Below are 14,428 nucleotides of genomic sequence, written 5' to 3'. Positions count from 1 at the left end.
ACTACTCCTGGCACCCGCTCGCCGCTCACTGCTCTCCACCTCCTCGGCTCACTGCTCCTCTCTGTGATAGGAATACTGAATAAGATGCCATTTCATTTCAGAATGGGTGTTGATGGTCTTTGTGAACCAAGCACCAACGCGTTCTAACAAAGACTAGGGTGTTGCAAGGTTATCCATGGTCCTCATTTATCGCGGTTCACTCACACATCCACCTGTCACGTTACTATAAAATTTAGAAGAAATACCGGTTATTTTTCAAAAGGTGTTGATTAGTTTTTAATGATTTCGTATCCCTATATTCAAAGTGAGTGTTTTTGACTGAATCATTAATTCATCTTAATAATTTAATATTAGCTTGACAATAATTCCCATATTATATATGATCCACTTTCAAGTATGATGCCATTGCAAGAAATTCTTACAATCCCAGCAGGGTCGGTCCATAGTTTGATTTATTATGTGGAGAACAGCTCAATAATTAAGTGTTATATGTATCAAAAATATATTTTAGAATTGGATGGAAAATATGCCCTCTGTATGAGAATGGTATTGATTAATTAATCTTTTATTGAACAAAAGAAAAAAACAGTTAAATAACCATTATTCTACATTTGGAATGGCTGCAATGTACTGCATTTTAGTCATTTATTGTGGACACACAACAAAATTTTTCTCTAAAGTGTAGTTTTGAATGATGTTTATATTTACCAAAGTTATTAGGAGTTAATCTGGCTGTGTGGAATTATGATATTTGAAATCAGGCAGTCAACTATTTTCAGTATATTTTAAGGTGTAAAATATATTTTTTTTCTCTCCAGACTATCTTGTTTACAAAGATAAGTGAACAAACTGCTGAGGGGAGAAAGCGAGCCTCATGAGTTGGCGTGGCAGATCTCAGCGACGTTATGGATTTGACTAAAATGGGTATGATCCAGCTCCAGAACCCCAACCACCCCACGGCCCTCCTGCAGAAGGCCAACCAGATGCGTCTGGCCGGGACACTCTGCGACGTGGTCATCATGGTGGATAGCCAGGAGTTTCACGCTCACCGGACTGTGCTGGCCTGCACCAGCAAGATGTTTGAGATCCTATTCCACCGCAACAGCCAGCATTATACCCTGGACTTTCTTTCACCAAAGACCTTCCAGCAGATCCTGGAGTACGCCTACACTGCCACACTCCAGGCCAAGGTAGAAGACTTGGATGACCTGCTGTATGCAGCGGAGATCCTGGAGATCGAGTACTTGGAGGAACAATGCCTCAAGATCCTGGAGACCATCCAGTCCTCAGATGAGAACGACACAGAGGTCAACATGAATGACGGAGGCGCAGAGGAAGATGAGGAGCGCAAGGGCCGGCAAGGAGGGAAGAACGCCAAGAAGCATTCCATGGAGGGGAGCTATCTCTCAGCCGCCCAGCAAGCCTCAGCCCTGGCCAGCATGGTTGATCAGAGTCCCTCTGTCTCCACATCCTTTGGGCTCTCCACCATGAGCCCAACCAAAGCTGCGGTGGACAGCCTGATGAGCATCGGCCAGTCTCTCCTACAGCAGGGCTTCGGGGGCGATCACTTGACTCACGGCAACTCCCACCACCAACTGATGGCTGAGATCAAGACAGAGATGATGCAAGTGGATGAAGGCGGCGGCCACGAGAGCCCACGAACCATGGAGTCCAGCGCCTCCAGCAATGGAGAGAGGATCAGTGAGTCAGACAGGAATAGAGACGGCCCAGGAACTCCGACTAGGAGCAGTGTGATCACAAGCGCCCGTGAGCTTCACTACGTCGACCCCCAAGCAGACGGTGGCCAAATGGGGTTAGAGGCCATGGCTGGTATGACTGAGAAGCATCTGGCCTCCCTGTACTCTTTCCCTCCCAATCATAAAAATGAGGCGATGCTGTCCATGCCTGCCTCCATGGCCTCTTCACTTCACATGTCCCCTGCCCTGGCCATGTCCATGGACTTCAGTGCCTATGGGGGACTCCTGCCCCAGAGCTTCATCCAGAGGGAATTCTTCAACAAGCTGGGGGAGCTGGCCGCTGGCATGAAACCTGATGGCAGGAACCAGAACGAACGCTGCAACGTCTGTGGCGCAGAACTGCCAGACAACGATGCTGTTGAGCAGCACAGGTAAGCTGAATTTGTTTGGTTCTCTCAATGCTAGTTTAATTTGGGTAGGTTGAGTAAAATATTTCCCGCTCCTTTGGTTTCTTAAAATTACGAAAGCCTGTTGATATTTTCTAAAACAGTCTTTGTATAATTTTTGTTTTAAGATGCCATATTCCAGTCAAATCTGCTGTAGTTTAACAATTTGTAAGAGTATATGTTTCAGCACTCAACATAATGTGAAATTGTAGTGAGAGCATTTCTACTGGGATTTTTAGTTTTTACATATTGATTAATTTCTGTGGACCCCTTTCTAAACTTTTTTATCACACATGCACTGCTAGCTAGCTAGCTAATAGTTTATTCATCTGATTTCTCTAAATTGGATTTGAGTGTGGGATATTTGTCACTTACCACTTACCGCTACTTCTATGTATTGTAAGCCTATTGTTATTTGCCTTTGTCAATGCAACAATGTTAAATGTGCTTGCCAAATATTCTTTCATATTTTGATTACACGTATTTTAAAAACATTTATACTGTGTTCAGCCCACTTTTTAGCAAATGTGTTTCAAAGGCTAAGCGTACCAGGCCACACACAATAGATTCCCACATCAACCATAACAATTGCGATTGCAGAATTGTTGCTGCTGTTTTTGTTAGGTTCCATCCATATTGTTTAAGCTTCAGAAATCTTGATCTGTTCACTTATTCTGCAACAAGAGTGGTGGTCTGTGTTTGGTGACCTAGGCTCTGAGGTCCTCTCCCCTGATGACTTCCAGGCCTGTCCGGGTGACTGGCAAGCAGTCCTGCCGTGGCGCTGGCTGAGCCCATTAGTCGCACCTGGTGAGGAGGGCAACTAATGGGAAGCAGCTCCCTCTCAACCCCTACACCCACCCCTGCCTCCCGCGGTGTGGCCAGTGATGGAGCACCCACCCCAGCCCTCCCTAGCCACTGGGGGACAAGGAGGGCCTTATTAGCTTTATGAGTGGAGCGGACTGTCCAGCTCAGGAAATGAGGGCTGCGCACAGGGCCCGGGCCTTGGCCCCGACCTCTGCAACCTAACCTTTGGGCCTCATGGCTGGCCTCTGCTTCTCGTCAGCGTAGCTGGAGGGCGGGGTAGTAGTATGGAGCAGTAGAGAGTAGAGGGTTTGTGGGGTTAGAGGAGTAAAGTAGGGGGTTACAGTAAAGTAGGGGGTTACAGTGAGTAAATATAAAACAGGGGCTCAACGCTGCTGAAACCCCCCACCATGCACTCCTATTGTAGACCACTTAGGGTGCTGTTGCCTCTGCATTACAGTTGGTTTAAGCAATCGAAAGAATTGGTTTGCAATGTCATAGCACTGCCAAGGAAGCATCATTATATGTGTTGATGTTAGGAAATAGGCCATTTTATGCCGGTCTTTTGTTACAATTTCTAGATTGTTATGCTCAAGGTCTGGCACTTTAACACATAGCCTAGCACCCTATTATGTTTGCAGGAGGGGTTTGACTTAGTGTGTTAGGATTCATTCAGAGCTCACTTTACAAGTCGTTTAAAGTTAAAGCATGTAGTTTTGCACTTTACTGCCCTCTCTGGCCGCTCTGAAATTTTGAAAAATATATGCTATGTTTACTAATCCTTGTAAACAAACAAAACATAAAATAGGCAGTGCTCAGCCACGACACCAGATTTTAGAAAGTGCTTTGTTTGGACCAAAGCGGCAATTATGCAATCGAAATTAAAGATTGATTTGATTACAAAATCAAAATGGCTCATGGAAACTACACTGATGCATTAAGGAAGTCCTTTACACCTTCCTTTGTGATTTTCATCATCATATTTATCTTTGGATAAGCATTGTTGTTACTGTGCATGAAGCAACAACTTAAGTAGTGTCCAATGTTGGCTACCAATAGAAAAAATGCTCTTCTTGGAATGTAATTGCATCACCACTTCATGCGTTGTGCACTGTCAGACTGTTTTCTGGCTATCGGTCTCTCTTACCTTCAGTGGACCTGCTCAGCTTGAAATGTTTGTCCTAATCAGTTGGAATGCACATCGGTTAAAGTTCACATGAGGATTCTGTTGCAGCCCTCCTTTGTCTAAATATTGGTATGGCTATAACATTGTTGAAGACTGATTTTTAATGCAAGCTGTCCAATTGGCAGGATTGAGTGTATAGTCTCTTGACTGCTCCAGATTCCATTGAAATGTATTGGAAAAATATAAATGACTTGTTTAGAAAATAGCCTTGTGCAGGCTCACTCAATGTCCTTAAAGTGAAGAAGGTATTCAATACTGCCTTTTGTGAGGGTGTGTACAGTATACCAACACAAAAAGTAAGCATTTGGATTCAATTGGCAAGACATTACTTTATTTTACAATTTTAAAACTAATTGGCTACTTGGTCCTTTACCTTAAAATGTAGCCTTCTACCTTCCCAAGATGCCCTTCATATTTTGGTACCATGAAATCTTTGCTTATTTAACAAGTTAGGTACAGATTGTTGTTAGATTGCAGTTTCTGCCTTGAGAAATGTAGGTTTGTGAGGGTTGCCCATCTTTTAAGAAAGTTTCATCAATGCTACCATCATTCCGCAAGTGATGGGAAATCTGGGATCAAAGGAGATTTCTAAACCGTTTCATGCATTGATCCGTCTGCTTCTCCAACAGAATACTAATGGGTTAATTTAGATTAGTAGATGCTCCATGACATCCCTTAATATTGTATGCCCATCTCAAACACTTCCTCAAATTTTAGAAATTTTGAAGTATAAAATCAACATTGCGTCATGTGTAGCTTGTGTTATCCATTTATAGAATTATAGAATATATTGTCAGAATTGTGGCCCTTATATTTGATAAGATGTAGGGATGCACTGATACCACTTTTTGTATTGCTGATACTGATTCTGAGTACTGAACTTTGAGTATGGGCCAATACACCGATACGATAAAAGGCAATTTAAAAAATAAATAAAAATTGGTGTGGAAGTGCAATGCTTGGCGTCAGTCTTGTACATCTAAAAACAGTAAACACCATCCTCAAGCTGGGAAATGTGAAATGCTACTGCCACCCCTTGAAACACTCATCTTGCAAATTTCGCAACAAACATTTTTACTGGTGTCTGTGTCAAGCATGAAGTAATTCCAAACCACAGACATCGTTGTTATTGTTGTCACCGCATTCACATGTCATCTCAGCTGTGCAGCAGTCAGTCAACTGGCAAGTTTTTACAACAGTTTGTGTCATGGCATCAGATTGGTTAATAGTGTTCCCTATCTCTGATTCCCGATCCAGCATTTTAGGCCAATATCGGACCTATACCAATGCCCAGTATTGGATCAGTGCATCTTTAATAAGATATAATTGACACAAACCTCTGTTACCAATATTTCTTTTTATGCTGGAGCAACAGTGGTTCCCCAGTTGATAGACCTACATGTTACTATTTTCTAAAGACTTGTCAAAAGGGGCTTTCATTGTTGACAGCTCGTGGCACACAGAGCGATGTTTCTTGTGACTAATTACAGATTAATACCCAGCAGTCCTGTGCAGGGTCGCCGCCATCTCTAGTTACAGAACAGAAAAAAAAAAAAGTTCATTTGGTGCAAACAGGTCAAGTTAACTGACCGTAATTGTTTCCAGACGTGGCACAGGTCGTGTGTGTGTGTGTGTGTGAGATTGGTGAGTGTGCTAGAATGAATGCATCAGTAAGTGCTCACTTCCTGTGTAAATTTAGCCTCTGCTCCATTCATTCTTCTGTGCCCTGGGTTATATCATAAACCTCAAAACGACTGAATGTGATCTGTATTGGCTCCAGAAGGGGGGGGGGGGGGAGTAGTAGCCCTCTAGAGAAATGTATTGATATCTCTGGGAGATTTATGAGTGAGGTATTAGTAAATGAAGGGCCATGTTTGTTTTTTAATCGCCTGAGGTTTCCTACTGTGGCCCGAATCAAAGCCAGCTACATCTCACCAGAACAACAACTTTCTTCTTTTTTTTCTTTCTCTGGCACCGTAACATATTTGACAAGCTCAAATGTATTTCTTAAAGCAAGTCTGGAGTGAGTGTGCTTGTGGCTTCAGGGAGAGGGGATTACAGTAATATTTTAGTAACCTCCTGTGATGAGAAAAATGTTAAGCGCAAAGTGATTATTAGACAAATAAATGCATGACACGGGGGCTAACTCGACAAAAAAGCCCTCTGCTTGATATTCCAAACACAGTGTCTGATTCAGTGGGACTGGCCTTGGGTTTATCTCTTTCACTTACACATCCATTCTCATGCAGATGACTGGCCATCTAATGTACATCCCATAAGAAAACCCCCTTTCACAGTCCCTTTGAGAATTTAGCTGTTAAACATTACTAACCATCAATGTTTGAACCATCTTTTTTCATGTCGGGGCAGCATAGCGTGTGAATGGGCCCTGTCAATCATTGTCCACCTCCCTCTGCCATCTTTGGGGATAGGCAAACCCTATTCACATAAACGGTGTGGCTCTATCTTGAATTTCCCCTCCGTTGTGGTGAATTGGCGTAGAGGACAGATTGGAGAGCAGTCAGCATGGTTTTAATACCTAGGGCCCCTAGTGTTTAAACAGGAGGCTAGGGCTTTATCTGTGCATATCAGAGGGTACTGATAACCCCGCGCACTCCTCTTCAGTAAACCAAGAGCAGAGTGGGCCTGATAATGGACATAGCGTTCTCGTGGGAGATAACAACACACCGCCTGCATGCCGAGGTGAGGTGGAGAGAGAGAGGCAGAAGTACATATGTGTCCACCACCAAAAACCAACCACAGTCTGCTTTATGATCAAACTTGAGAACCAATGATAAGTTCTGTTGACTGTGGTCAAGATGGGCCCTCCCATTCATCCCTCAGCTGCGGGAACCTAAATTACAGGTTTATTAAAAATGTTCTTACAGGTTTTTAGTTTAGTTTTAGGCTTTTATGTATCTATTTTATTTAAGTTTGCTCATGATGTTTTGTGAATGTTGTCATGTTGAAAGAACAGAGATTCATTTCTTAAGCCTGGGTAAATGTAAGGGCTTTTTTATTAAGACAGAACTGGCAGAGGACCATCCATTACAAGGAGCTGGATTATCCTGCATTTGAAATCACTCAGTGAGCAAACTCCTCTGGAGAGCACTCACTGATACAGAACATTGTAGTGTAATAACCGAATAGCTTCACAAAAGCTTTCTCAAGAGAGTACCTGCGGATAAGACCTCTGGTTCCAGAAGAATTTGATGACGTAGAGAGGCGTCAAGTTATTCTCTATTGCCTCGCATCATACTCTTTGGTCCTTGATGCCTTCTTGATATAGTGCCTGATGTCAGTGTTTGTTTATGCATCTCAGTATCAGGCATCAGGTCGGTCCACAGCAGCAGAGGCAGCTGGCTGACACCCAATTATAGACAGGCTCTAAAAGGCCCTGGTTGAACTGTAAAGATTTACACCGCCATCTCTCTGATCTCAGATCTGTGCTCTGTCCTCACTGTCAGGATGGGAGATGTATCGATTAAAGACTTAACACAGGGGTTACATCATGTGGAATGGACTGCACACCCCTGGCTACAGCTCCGGATTATCACAAAGGCATTTCTTCTGTCAGACAGAGAGGGCTACAAACAAATTGCTATCGCATGCGAGAATCTACTTTTGTGATTTATGAAATGTTGTTCATAGACACAAACAAGCAAACAAACACACATGTTTGATTGTTACGTAAACCTAAGAAAGTAAAAAAAAATACATCAACATTAAAAGAAGAAAAGCTGACCACAGTGTCACATCTTATTAGCCAGATAAGCGTTGTTCAGTGCGGGGTGCATAGAGACGCCACTGTTGCACAAGCCCCCTTTCTTCAGTGCTGCGGCTCCCGTTATCTCCCCACTGCAACTGGAGATGGCCGGATTATGGACGGGTGTAGGGACAGGGGGGAGAGACGTGGCTCGGTACGGTGCCAGGTGGCGCACCACCTCTCAATGAACATCTGAAGAAGCCATTTTTTGGAAAGGGAAGAGAAGAAAAAACGAGAAAGAAACTAAATCTCATATCCGTGGCCATGGCAATGGGTGGGGGATCAACTGAACCCCGGGCTGACAGAGATAAGAACATGGGGAGGTGGAGGCTGGCTGTTGTGTAACATTAGTCACTGGCTTCTTGGCACCACCCACGTCCTGCCTCACCTGTCTGTGTGGCTAACCTGGGATTGAGAGCATGAGGTGCCTGGGTCCTGCTTAGCATAGCCTGGCCTCGCGTGGTCTGGCAGAGCTGTTATGAAACGTGCGATTCGAGGCCTCTATCTTTTGTCCTCCTGGGGAGCCTGTGGTCGAGAGGGGAGGGACTGGGGACAGCCCACGCTGTGAGCTCGCCTTGGAGGGGGAACAGTGAAAACACCAGTGGTTAGCAGTTACAGCCAGTTATCAAGTGACATGTAAATGTGTTATCGGCTCCAAGCTTCCTGATCGTAGAGCATCTGCAGTTGTTGTTTAATTCGAACATTAGTGTTTGGCACTGAATGCTTTTTAAAAGTTGGATTGAATTTTCGAAGATGATAGTTCATTTGATAAAAATGGCTATTCTCAAATTCACCACTATTCCTCCGGTAGTTCCTATGTTACTACTTCCTAATTCTACCAACCTTTATTAACAGCACATTTTCAGGTCAATGGTATGGTTCACAGTGGCGCAACAGGTAGCTCATTTGCATTGTATTGTAGTATTCTTGCCATGTTCGCTTGGGATCGAATTGTACCGTGATATATTTAGACACAATATATTCCTACTCTTGGGTGAGATTAAGACAAGGTTACGGTTAATTAAGTTAGGGATAGCGTTAATCGGACAAGCCGCCTATAATTCTGATACACGCCTGTACCTATAGCCATGGCCTAATTTGATTGGCTTTGTTAGGAGTCATTTGGTAGTGAGAAAGCCATTTTAGGTTATTCTTCAAGTCTGTTTGTTCCCAATCCTAAAAAAAACACTTTTACCCCACCACCCATCTTACTGTACCAAAGCACACGCCATTGGCTACTTTTCAATCAAAAAAGTCCATTGAATGAGGATCCATCCAAAAGCCAACCTGGTTTCAGTTCATGTTCATAGAACCAAGCCCTCATCCCCCTGACCAGAACATGGTGTGTTTTAATCCTGTCGATATCCCATTAGCATCCTCTCTCCGGGTTCCGCCACATGAAAGAAGATGTGTCGGTTCCCTCTCTGTGGTTCTAACGCGCTGCCGGGCACGGGAGGAGGGAGAAAGGGGGCACAATGAGCAGGGGTCCAGAGCCAAAGGGCCAACCCAAGCGTGCACACAAGGCCCATGTGTGAATGCTGCCGCTGCCGCTACGGCTTCCCAACCTCCCGTGGAAGTATCAAATCAGAGCCCTCCACGGGCTTCCACCGAGAGAGGCTCTAATTAGCCTCTTTGTTGTCGCTTGAATGGGGTGCCAGAGATTGGCAAGGGGCCCCAATGGAGTGATACGAGCGCGCCTAAGAAGGGGGTCATAAAACTCCCCCATCACAAAGAAGCACTCAGGTAGGAAACTGGGCAGCAGGGCGGCTCCGCACTGGCCCTCACTCAGTGACCATGCAGGCCAGGTTATGTCAAGAAAAGGACACACAAAATCCAATTCGGCTGCTTTTTTACCCAGGTTTCTTTCGTTGGAGTAGTTATGTTTGTGTGGAGTTTTCTTGACTGCTTTATTGATTGACCCTTGGAATTGCACTCTTATTTTTGCCATGTGTCTCCTAAACACAGCATTGTGGGTAGGCTTAGCTATGTCTGCCCTTGAATGAGCCTCTTAGTATCAGGGAGCACAAGAGCCAGAGCAGTTTTAGCTCAACCAACACGTTTTAAGCCTTACTGTAATCCAGGAGGGATCAGTTGGGTAAATCATGGCAGAAAGCTTAAAACCATAATTGATTTATGTATTTGCTGACCGAAGACGCCCAGAGAGATTACCAGTAGCAGAGAGCTGATGATGGATAGGGTGCCCCGAAGAGGCCACATGTGAGCTTCAATTGACAGGAGATGAGTATTTTGTATGTATCCTGTGATGAACAATTATTTAGGATTGTAGCACTGTATTGGATCACCATACTCTTTACAATTAAACGATGCATACTGTAACAATACTCTTTAACTGTATATATCATGCTAGAGTAGTAAATTCACTTTTGAGAAGCTCTTAATTTTTTCTAAGGCATTGGCCTAGAATTATATGCGCTGACTGTAATCGGATTAAGTGATAGAATCAAAGAAGAATCAGAACATTATTGAGAATCAGAAAATTGTTGAGAAACCATTTAATCAAAGTCAGCGCTAGAGCTAAAGCAGGCTCAAATCAATAGTACACATAACTGGCAACTTTTAAAATGTTTTAGTAAAACATTGACAGTTAGGACAAACTGAAAGGCATGTTAGTTACCAACAAAAAGATCACTTCTCCCTGTGTCCCACCACTGTTGTTTTACCACCCAGCCCAACTGTATAACCTAACATCTGTATCTAAACATTATTCTCATATCTGACTATTTGTACAGGCTGAAAATATTTCAGACTATTTTAGCTGAATGACTTCCAAATTAAGATTAAATTAGAAGACTTTTCTTCTTTTAATATCCTGCTGTCAGATTCCCCCAAGGTCTCTTTCGGTCTGAGCTGGATTGTTTTGTGTTTGTCTATTTGTCTGTGGACCTCAAAAGCGGGCAAAAAAAGCCATTCCATTTCCTGGACTGATCACCGAAGCGGGCGGCACTGACATGTCATGACTCAAACAGCATCATTTCAGCCGTTGCTGTCTCGGCGTGGACGTTACAGATGATGCTGTCAGGTCCCGCCGTACGCCATTAAGCATAGTGTAAAATAGGCCTGTATTTTCACCCCCCACTCCCTCTTTTCTCCACATAAGACTGTTGCTTGTCCAGCCAGCTATTTTACACCCCCTTGCTCCTACTTTGACCTTCCAGGGAAGGAGAGACCCATTGATTCTCTGTCTCCGGGTTGGCTGTGGCATCCTCTCTCGAATTGCCCCAGAGTTTCTTTCTCTTTTTTCCCCACTGGCCTTCTGTGCGTTGTCTATGGCATGGAGCACGCAATGGGGACTGAAGTCTCTAACAGGTGTTTGGCTCCTTATCGCCACGTCACGGCCTTATCTCTGGCCCTCAGCTTCCTGCATCCTCTCCACATGCCTCAGAGTGGGGAAATATTTCACTTAGCCTCTGACCAGACACCCCCACCCCCACACACCCCTCTCTTTCCCTCTCTCTCTCTCACACACACAGTACTTTATATACACGCTACGCCACTGCACACACACTTACACAAATACACACTCTCACTCACTACACATTTACATACACACACACACACACACACACACAAGCATGTTTGAATGTAATTCCACTCTTTGTACTTGATTTACTTAATCAGTTTATATACTGCGGTAGATCTATACTTCCCTATAAGTTACATTTGGTCCTAAGAGCCTCATGAATGGCCCTCCTAGAAAACCCCCCAGAAATGGTAAAGTTGTTTTTCCACACAATTAGATTTGATTGAGTCTGAATTTGTCAGTTTGATATGCCCTATTGCCTATTTCCTGAGACTGATCGGTCCCAGGGTTTGCAGTGTCCCCCCTTTCTATGTCTCTCAGGTCCTGCATTGGGGGCTAGAGTGACAAAGGCTAAAGTGTCTCTGAGCTGAGGGGTGACCCAACCCCCTTGGAGCTGTGGTTGGAGAATCTGACAGGGGTCCCTTTTTTTCTAATCCTACCTCTCAGTTGGGTGTAGTGGCAGAGAGGCTGGGGGTCTTAGAGCCATGAGAGCCACCATTGTGAGTGGCGGGGGCTCTGTTACAGTAGAGTGGATGCAGGGGTCTCGGCCCAGACAAAGACAGGGGTCAACCAGGCCCCTGTTATTTACAGTAGTCCCTTTCATTGCCCGAGTGAAACAGGAGCCTCCAGGGGCCTCATGGGAGGACCACTGTTTTTGCTCAGTCAGGCCTCCAATAAGGTCAAAGAGCATTGGGGGTAGGGTTGTTGAGCTGACTTCCAGTGGGGGCTGCTTCATAGAAAAAGGGGGCTTTTTTATTGATCAGCAAAGAATTTTGTCACACAGGCAAAGTTTAGAACAACAACTGTGCGGTGGGAGGAAAAGTGCAGCGTGGATGAGAAAGGGGCCTTACTGTCAGCCACCTCAGAGGGACAAAGGGGAGGAGGAATGCCCCCAACAATGGGAGTGAGGTTTTTTGTTGTTGTCAGGGCGTTGTTTGGACTAGCACAAATTCTACACCTTCGTGGATAACGCTAACCCCACAGGCAGTACGTTCCTGAAGCATTGCATGGTTCGACTCACAGGACAATGAGACCCCATATGAGTTTTTATTTTAACGGAAGAACTTGAAGGATGTAACCTAATGCTCAGAATAGTCGTTGTTCATCTCATGTAAGATACCATGCTAGAGGAAATCTCACGACTTGGCACAATCAAGGCCAGAAAAGAACAGAAAAATATACCTTGAAGCTGTTCAAATATTCACCCATTTCTGGAATAGAGCCAAAGCAGTTTTTATTTCAGTGTGCTTGATACGTGTATTTAGCCTAATCCCAATACTGCAGCATGTATATCATATACCATCTTATAGGACTCAATTACCAAATCCTCTTTGGACGAAGCAGTCCTATTTGTTTTCTTTCATTAAGAAACTGAAAGTCGCCCAAGCTCTGAGCATGAGGGGAAAAGGCACCATCTGCCATGAGAATCCTCCACATAATCTTGGCGTAATCTTGCCCTCAACCTTCCGTGTCGGGATGAGATGGGACACTGGGTGAAGAAAGAGAGCGCCCTCCCTACTGTGTACAATAACACAGAACTCAACGGTCCTGCTGCCGGAACAGATTTTATTATTTTTAGGGGCACAATGACGCCAGGGGTCAGAGGTGGCTTGGCCTGGGCCTTAACCGGAGCTGGAGAAGGGGGGCGAGGGCAGGGAATGTCCTGGAGTCCAGTTTGACCCTCACCCCTCACCCCTATTGTCCTTAAGAACACAAAGGCCCTGCCAACCGCTGGCCAGTCCCTCTCACCCAAGCCCCAAGTTTGACAGAGGCTTTGAATTTATCTGACTGAACGGTAGTGACCAATCAAAGAGAAAAAGGCAGGGTTTTATTTATAACTGTGACAATATGGACCATGACAATATGGCCGCCAACATTCATAGGAATGTCCCGAAACAGAATGACCTCATTTTCAGAATTCAAAAAAAGTGGGGCAGCAATTCATCGCAGTTTAGAAATGTATTTATATACTATGGGACTGATCCTTTAGTATTTGGAAATGGTCTCTTGGTGCCAAAACAGACACACAGTTTAAACATCTGAATAGGTTATTAACACATTCAACCACAGGAAAATGAAGAGAATACACACGGCGTGCACGGTTGTAATGCACTAAATTTGAAATATGAGATGCACTGTACATTTTATTGACATTTGAATCATGTTGTTTACTAAAACCGGCCTTAATGAAATGTAAAATAGAATATAAAAAAGGAAAATATTTTCAAGAATTATTTAGCCCGCAGTCATATAAAGATATCAAACAGAATGCTTTGCATCTCAAGCAGATGTGAGTTTTGGCCTGTTGTGCATATCATTTCTTTGATGTGAACCCCAACTATTTTTGTTACATACTTGCATGAGCTGATACCGTACTAGTACAGTTATTTGATAACCTCATTTCAGATGAGGAAAAATTGTGATATAGGGAACCACCTCAAAAAGATTGTCAAGCATTTGTACCGTGATTAGTGTTGTTTTAAAACAGCTCGAAGCGAAGAGAAATGCTCACATGCCAGCTATTTGTCATAAGCCAGCGCCGTTATTCGTCTAACTGATATGGTAACCCATGAGGATGAAGGAGGCATTTACATCAAAACCCTCATGTCACATATGAAAGTCACCGTGACATTTCGCAAAAAACGTCAATGATTGTAGTGGATCAGAGACTCCAGCTGCAACCTGAAAAGAAGGCTTGCGTTACAATTTCTATGTCCCTCTTTCTTTTTCTCCTCCAAATACCCTTGACATATCATTGAGGCGATCCAAAGCCTAACATAAGTGTGTGTGTGTGTGGGGGGGGAGAATTAGAATCAAAGAAAATATCCAATATTGCATTTTATCTGTCTATCTGTCTTGGTTGTTGTTGTTGTTGTTGTTGTTTAGTCTGCTTCACAGGGCTCCATTCTTCTTTCGGGCTGTGTGTGTATGACATTTTCCTTGCAGTGAACCATAACCAATGCAATAGAGCTCTCTCTCTCCTCTCTCTCT

The 14,428-nt window shown here is 44.0% G+C and overlaps 1 protein-coding gene across 1 annotated transcript in view; it reads left to right on the top strand.

Annotated features, from left to right (window-relative positions):
- Window positions 1-862: 862 nt before the first annotated feature.
- zbtb16a (zinc finger and BTB domain containing 16a) overlaps window positions 863-14,428 on the top strand; it is a gene marked incomplete at its 3' end in the record, with an annotated part of 86,984 nt that continues 73,418 nt past the window's right edge. The window contains exon 1 of the mRNA XM_083665487.1: window positions 863-2,128. Within this exon, the coding sequence (XP_083521613.1) occupies window positions 906-2,128 (1,223 nt within the window). The 5' untranslated portion in view covers window positions 863-905. The remainder of the gene's footprint in view (window positions 2,129-14,428) is intronic.

The sequence above is a fragment of the Argentina silus genome (genome assembly GCF_951799395.1).
Source record: "Argentina silus genome assembly, chromosome: 2".
Classification (NCBI taxonomy): domain Eukaryota; kingdom Metazoa; phylum Chordata; class Actinopteri; order Argentiniformes; family Argentinidae; genus Argentina; species Argentina silus.
The sequence above is the reverse complement of the archived record's forward strand: the minus strand, read 5'-3'. Positions and strand labels throughout refer to the sequence as shown.